Here is a 7,500-nt window from a genome sequence, read left to right as displayed (position 1 = left end):
CACACACACACACACACACACACACACACACACACACACACACACACACACACACACACACACACACACACTGTTTGTGGATGTTCTCTGCTACAGCCGTCTTAACCAGATGACATTTCTTAATCTATAGTCATTGTCTGAGGGACTGTGGTGTATGTTGTGTGTTTCAGGTGAGTCCTTCACGAAGCAGCTTTCTGCTTCCTCTCCCTCAGACATTCTGGCGTTCTCCTGGAAGAACACACACTTCCCTCGTGGCTCCTGAGCAGAACCCCATTCCAGGATCTCAGCAGACTCTGCAAGTCATGACCCCGCAACACACTACACCTAACCTGGAAGCCAGAACTTTGCCAGTTGCTCCGACCCTCAATCCTGAGGTTCCCTCTGATCTGACCGTTACACAGTCCACAGAGCTGAATATCCCTGGAACCCCAATGTTCTCCACTCTGACTGCTCCACCCAGTGCTGTAAACATCAGCCAGGACACCTCACTTCCTTTCTCAGGTGTGAAAGGAATACATTTGAAGCGTGCTCGCCTGAGGCCTCGGAGCGCAGAGAATGTGGAGAACAACGAGGATGCAGAGAACACACATAATGATGGAGAGAACAAGCGAAACACTGCCACCTCTGGGAAAGGGAAAAGAAATACATCAATGGGTGGAACAAAAGCAGCTGCGAAAGGAAGAATGAAAGAAACAGGAAATGGACGGAATGCAAAAACAGAGAAGGTCAAAAGTGCAGATTTTAGCTTTGAGTTTGATGATTTCGGATGGTTAGGTGATGACCCTGGTCACGCCCCAACAACACAAGGACCAACCATCCCCAATGACTCAAGTTCAAGTTCCAGTTCAAGTTCCAGTTCCAGTTCAAGTTCAAGTTCAAGTTCCAGTTCCAGTTCAAGTTCCAGTTCCAGTTCCAGTTCTAGTTCAAGTTCCAGTTCAAGCAACTCAAGTGACTCTTGTAATTCCAGCAGCTCCAGCAGTTCCAGTGACTCAAGTGACTCGAGTGACTCAAGTGACTCCTGCAATTCCAGCGACTCCAGCAGCAGCTCCAGCAGCAGCTCCAGCAGTTCCAGCAGCTCGAGTGAATCGAAGGAGACACCTGTAGTTCATCACAGCTCGTCTAACTCCAGTGAATAAATCAGTAAATCCAACGCATCAGATCAGTCCTCTATCAGACCCAGTGCCTCTCGAGTTTCCGTGATGTTCCAGAATAGTTACTAGCTAACAGATCTCACAGATTATTAGTTATCCTTTCAAATATTTTCTTTTTGTGTACTCAAATAAATATTGTTATAAATAATACAGACTCAATTATTCTTTAAAGCTATGAATAAAACTCCAGCCAGAGACACTCAGACTTTAACATTTATAGAGTTTATTAGATGCCTTTATTCAGACTTTATTCCCCTGTAGTTACTGCAGGTCTGCACATCTCCCTTATTCTGAAAGATCAGTACCAGCACACTCCTTCTCCATTCCTCAGGCATCCTCTCACCCTCCAAAATCTTGTTAAACAATCAGGCTGAAGATTATGAAAATAGATTGCTGGGACAATATTTGTGTGTGTGTGTGTGTGTGTGTGTGTGTGTGTGTGTGTGTGTGTGTGTGTGTGTGTGTGTGTGTGTGTGTGTGTGTTAACTCACAGTCAGAAGAGTGCACTTGTTTAGCTTTAGACTATATGACTGTTAATGAAGTTCAGATGCTGGGTGTGTTGCGGTGTGTAAAATATGACCACAGTCTGGGTCCATGCTCCGCTTCACGCCTTTCACAGACACTACACACACCTCTGACCTGAACGATGACAACACACACACACACACACACACATACACACACACACACACACACACACACACACACACACACTGTTATTTTAATTGTTCATTTTTAGAAACACTGATTTGAGAAGAATAAACACAGGCTGGTGTCCCTGTAACTCGTATGAGACGCATGAAGGAAGCTTATTGAGGGTCCGGCGCGCACACACACACACACACACACACACACACACACTCTCAGAAAATTTAATTTTTTACAAACCAGGCATTATGTGTGTAAGTTGTTGAATATAGAAAGTGGAATATATTATTAAATGGCTGCAGGGAGAAGAAATGACCGTAACACTTTTCTCTACTTTGGGGTCTGAGCTCTTTGATGTTCTTTCGGATTTCAGACTAAACTCTTGTGTGGTGGAGTTTATTTTCCCACATCAGAGCTTATTTATATATTTATAGAGTCTTAAATGAATTGTTTTGCAGCAGCACAATGTTACACGATTACATTCCAAACACTTACAGCATTTATATTTTTATAGTTTAATACCATTTTATAATCGTCTGTCTGAATGCCTCAGTAAATCTGATGCTATAACTATACAAACTATACAATACACACACACACACACACACACACACACACACACACACACACACACACACACACACAGAGAGAGAGAGCAGTAAGACGACACCTCTAGCTAATAAAAATCCTGAACACACCTTCAGAAAACTTCACTGATTCAGGTGATTTCAGCGTCTCTTCAGATTTAAAAGATTCACATCATGTGAAGTGATTTGACTGATTTTTTTATTTTATTTTATTTTATTGTATTTAACTAAAATGTTTTTTTTTTTGCAGTTTAGTATTTAGTGCCATAATTTATTTTCTTAAATGGATAAATTTACTGAACGTTTCTGAGAAAAGCCAAAAACCATCTTCATTCAGTTCCTTGCCCATAAACACACATTCATTCTTCTACCTCATTTACTGAAAACATCTCGTGTTCCTGATCACATGAACAATAATGTTAAAAAAATCTTAATGTTTGTATTTCTGAATATATATTTAATGTTTTTAATCCTAAAACAGTTGTTAATATTAATCTTTAGCCACTGAGCTAACATTTTAGCTCACACTCTACGATTGTAATATCTAAAGTAAGTATGTGCCTTTCATAATCACTGAAGCCCCGCCCACTTTCACTTGATTGGATAAATAGTTAAAACGTTGGTTAAAACATGAAAACATTAATGATGGAGCTCATCATCAGTAAACATAATTTGATCATCCACAGGGTGTAGAATGTAGTGAGAAACTGTACACTGTTTCTATTCATCACAGTCCAAATCCATCCGCATGGATCTTGAGATCTTTAGGTTGTTTATGTGGAACCATTTTCAGCTGCACAGGTTTATATGTATATATATATATATATATATATATGTATATATAGTAAATGAGGGTGAGAGCAGCAGCATGAAAGAGTGACACACTGCTATAAACACACTCGTTATAAACACCTTCAGCACTGATGACTTTAACACAATCAGGGTTTTTTTTTTTGCACATATTATGTTAAAGATCAGATGCACAAAGTTACATTAAAACGTGTGTGTGTGTGTGTGTGTGTGCGTGCGTGCGTGCGTGCGTGTGTGTGCGTGCGTGCGTGTGTGTGCGTGTGTGTGAGACGAGACATCAGTGTTATCCTAAACCATTGTGTCATATAAACAGAATTAGAGGTTTATAGAGTATAAAGGCAGCGTCTCGCCGTTTCGCCCACACACACACACACACACACACACACACACACACACACACACACACACACACACACACACACACACACACACACATATATATATTCTGATTGGCTGAACGCACTCCACACACAGCTTTAAATTCCCTCTGGACTGAAACAGAACTCTAATGTAAAGTTCAGGTAAAATTCCACGCGTCCTGTGTTCTGCTTTGTGACATCAGACGTAGAAGGTATGACTGAGTTTGGGATCGTGTCTTATTTCTGGGGCTCAGCGTTCTCATAAAATATCTAGAAATATTAAAATTATATAGATCTGTATGTTCACTTCAAATTAAATTATTATTATTATTATTATTATTATTATTATTATTATTATTAATCAAACTCTTTTGTGCAACAATAAAATATTTGTGTAGTATTTTGGTTAAAATAAAATTTACTATTATTATATTATGTGATGTAGAATGTGTAACTGATCTAAATGAGTGACGGAGGTGGTTTTGGTGAACAGGAGAGAAGATGCGGGTTCCTCTGCTCCTCGTGTGTCTGTTAGCTGTGGGTTTATCTGCTCCGGTGAGAGTCTCCACTCAGATCAACTCCGTTACACATTAACACTGGATTTTCACTCACTCACTCACTCATCCACTCACCCACTCACCGACTCACTCACTCTCTCTCTCTCTCACTCTCTCTCTCACTCTCTCACTCACTCCTGTTCTCTTTTCCATTTGATGTGTTTACTCAGCTGCACAAATACAGAGGGAGGCGTTCCAAGAGCTCAGAGGATGATGGGGTAGAGGAACAAACACACACACACACACACACACACACACACACATTTACAAGTCACTAGTCAACTAAGATCTGATCATCTTTTCCAGGGCGATTCTGAAGATGGGAGCAATGAAGGAGGAGAAAAAGAGGGAGACAGGGGAAAGAGGGGAGAAAGGGATAGAGAAGGAAAAGAGAAAGAAGAAGAAGAAGAAGGTGGAAACAATGAAGAGGGAGTGCAGGGTGGAGGAAATGAAGAAGGCGGTGAAGGAGAGGAAGGAAACAGAGAGAACAACGAGGGAGAAGAAGAAGGTGGTGAAGGTGGTGAAGAAGGAGAAGAAGGAAGAAAGGGTGAGGGAGAAGGAGCAGAAGGTGGTGGAGAAGGAGAAGGTGAGGAAGAAGGAGCAGAAGGTGCGGAAGAGGGGGAGGGAGAAGAAGGAGAGAATAAAAAGAGAGAGGAGAGTAATGAGGAAGAAAGTGAAGAGGAAGATAGTGTTGAGGATGAGGATGGTGGAGAGAAAGAAGGTGAAGATGAGGGCGCTGGAGGTGAAAATGAAGATGATGGAGGTGAAAATGGTAATGGAGGTGAAGATGTGGGTAATGGAGATGAAAATGGTGATGAAGGTGAAGAACAGAGCAATGGAGGTGAAGAGGAAGGTGATGGAAGAGAACTTTAAACAGGTATGTGTGTGTTTGTTTTATAAGGACTAGGTCATGTTTGATTGATGTGTGTGTGTGTGTGTGTGTGTGTGTGTGTGTGTGTTTTATAAGGACCAGGTCATGTTTGATTGATGTGTGTGTGTGTGTGTGTGTGTGTGTGTGTGTGTGTGTGTGTTTTATAAGGACCAGGTCATGTTTGACTGGTGTGTGTGTTTTATGAGGACCAGGTCATGTTTGACTGGTGTGTGTGTGTGTGTGTGTGTGTGTGTGTGTGTGTGTGTGTTTTATAAGGACCAGGTCATGTTTGACTGGTGTGTGTGTGTGTGTGTGTGTGTGTGTGTGTGTGTGTGTGTGTGTTTTATAAGGACCAGGTCATGTTTGACTGGTGTGTGTGTGTGTGTGTGTGTGTGTGTGTGTGTTTTATAAGGACCAGGTCCTCTCTGACATCAAGAGAGACGGAGCTGAGGGACAGAAGCCCCGCCCACTCCCGTGTATAAATGCGGCTTTTTTGACTTATTGTGTATATTTATATATTTACCTTGTCTAATTTCTGAACTGTCCTCAATATGTTCCGTATAAAACGTGTAAATAAATGTCTAAGAGACTCTGATGCTCTGATGTTTGTAACCATTCACAGATTACACGTGTCTAATTCATTCATTGCATATTGTATGCCACGTCAATCAGCTGTAGCTACAGAAACAGGTCATTATAAACCTGTCGATCGTCTTACAGCCGGCATTTATATAGAAATAACACACACAAATACATGGGTACAATGAGCAAATTCATGCTACATACACACGTTTTGAGAAGATAAACATCTGGTCACATCTCAGGTGCTCACAAGGTTTTATATAAACATCTAGATGAAATGTGATACAATAAAGCACTTCTTTGTTTCTGAAAGTAAAATAATTTATTGGAGTTCGTCTCACCAGGCTTCTGTCGTCATCCCATCAATACAATCACAAACTCAGAGCATGAACTCCATGAGATCCACAACACCACACCACACATCATCTCTCTGAGGGAGAGACACAGCGGTTCAGCACTCTTGACATCACTGCTACAGAGGAAGTGATGTCACACAGGACCCAGACGCGACTCGATTCTCCTTCATTACTGGCACAACGGAACCAAGTGATGTAACCAGTGGATAGCAGATGCTGCTTTCTAATTGGACGACAGTATGACTGTCATAATTATGATGGACACTGCCCTCGATAATCACTGCTTCAATTAACCACGTTATCACTCAGTAATAAAAATCAATTACAGCGTAATCATCACTGTCTATCAGTCACTAACTAACAAGAGAGGAACACATACGAGGTGGGAACAAAAAGTTTGGAGACTAATTTTGAAACATGCTAACAAGGCTGCATGCACAGTTTCAGAGAGAACCGACCTTCATAAGTCAGTGTGCCAAAACTCATCAACTCTATCACCAATCTCCTCCTCACATGTAAATTTCTTGCCAGAAACAACATGATCTCACTTCTGCTCCCAATTTACTTATCAGATTTGGCTCCTGCGGACTTTGCCCTCTTCTCAATGGTGAAGATCCAGTTCTGTTCCAGAATAACACTGGGAGAACTGTATTTCTGTTCAAGGGAACTATCCTAAAGGTGATCTTGTAGAAACTAAGATAAATAAAACGCATTTAAGATCAAACTTTTTTGTAAACAGAGCGAGTCCAAACTTTTTGATACCACCTTGTATATACACACACACACACACACACACACACACACACACACACACACACACACACACACACACACACACACAATTCTTTAAAACATGTTAATCATTAAGGGTGAAACTAAACTAGCTAATTCTAGTTATGATGGCATCAGAATAAACTCTAGTTCTAGGAACCAAAGGTTCTTTATGGTTCCACATGTTCTAGAGTCAATTTTTTAAATAGTCTAGAAAAATCCTCAAGTTTCCATAATTGAATCTGTGGTGAAATTTCCAGAACCAAATCTTTAATGATTCTAGAACAGAGTAGTGAGTCTTGGAGCTATACTGGTTCTCCTGGCTCTCTATAATAAGTTGGAATAGTGTAGGTTCTAGAATGGGATCGGAAAATTGTTGAGAGACCACAAGAGTGGTCTAAATGTTCTTAACTAATTCAATATAAAGGGATTTTGCAGGTTCTTGGCTTGAGGACAGTCCAGGGGAGTTCTAACAGGTAAGATGGGGGTTACGGTTCTAAAAGGGGTTGTCGATGTTCCAGACGTCGCCGCTCAGCGCGTTGGCCGCTCCCTGCAGCGTCCAGGTGAAGAGCGCGAGCTGGCGGCGAAAGCGTGCCTCGTTGAACAGGTGAGGATGAGAGCGCAGCTGGGAGAGATGCTCAGTCAGAGCGTTTAGAGTGTGTTCTCCACGCCCATGCAGCACGTGACGGAACGGAGTCTCCACCACCGACACATACTGGGACAGGAAGTAGTACTCCACCTTCACACACAGATAAACAAACTGGGTGTGTAAATTGATTGGTGTGTGTTTGTGTGTGTGTGTGTGTGT

At 41.6% G+C, this 7,500-nt stretch overlaps 2 protein-coding genes across 5 annotated transcripts in view; one reads left to right on the top strand and one right to left on the bottom strand.

The window, feature by feature from the left end:
* The first annotated feature begins 3,623 nt into the window (after nt 1–3,623).
* Nucleotides 3,624–5,578, top strand: LOC310715212 (uncharacterized protein). Of its 2 annotated transcripts, XM_083521525.1 has the most exons (6): nt 3,624–3,767; nt 4,049–4,110; nt 4,283–4,330; nt 4,419–4,680; nt 4,720–4,989; nt 5,396–5,578. In XM_083521525.1, the coding sequence occupies exons 2-5, from the start codon at nt 4,057–4,059 to the stop codon at nt 4,983–4,985; spliced, it is 630 nt and encodes a 209-aa protein (XP_083377651.1). In that variant the 5' UTR covers nt 3,624–3,767; nt 4,049–4,056; the 3' UTR covers nt 4,986–4,989; nt 5,396–5,578. The 2 variants fall into 2 exon arrangements, with proteins under 2 accessions (XP_083377651.1, XP_083377650.1); XM_083521524.1 differs by having other exon boundaries at nt 4,419–4,989.
* Nucleotides 5,579–5,864: 286 nt separating this feature from the next.
* The window catches only part of tfr2 (transferrin receptor 2), a 10,498-nt gene continuing 8,862 nt past the window's right edge, over nt 5,865–7,500 (bottom strand). For all 3 annotated transcript variants that reach the window (XM_083521471.1, XM_083521473.1, XM_083521472.1), the window contains one exon: nt 5,865–7,431. In XM_083521471.1, coding sequence (XP_083377597.1) covers nt 7,189–7,431 — 243 coding nt within the window. In that variant the 3' untranslated portion in view covers nt 5,865–7,188. The remainder of the gene's footprint in view (nt 7,432–7,500) is intronic.

This window comes from Silurus aristotelis, assembly GCF_946808225.1.
Source record: "Silurus aristotelis genome assembly, chromosome: 19".
NCBI classification, from domain to species: domain Eukaryota; kingdom Metazoa; phylum Chordata; class Actinopteri; order Siluriformes; family Siluridae; genus Silurus; species Silurus aristotelis.
The sequence above is the reverse complement of the archived record's forward strand: the minus strand, read 5'-3'. Positions and strand labels throughout refer to the sequence as shown.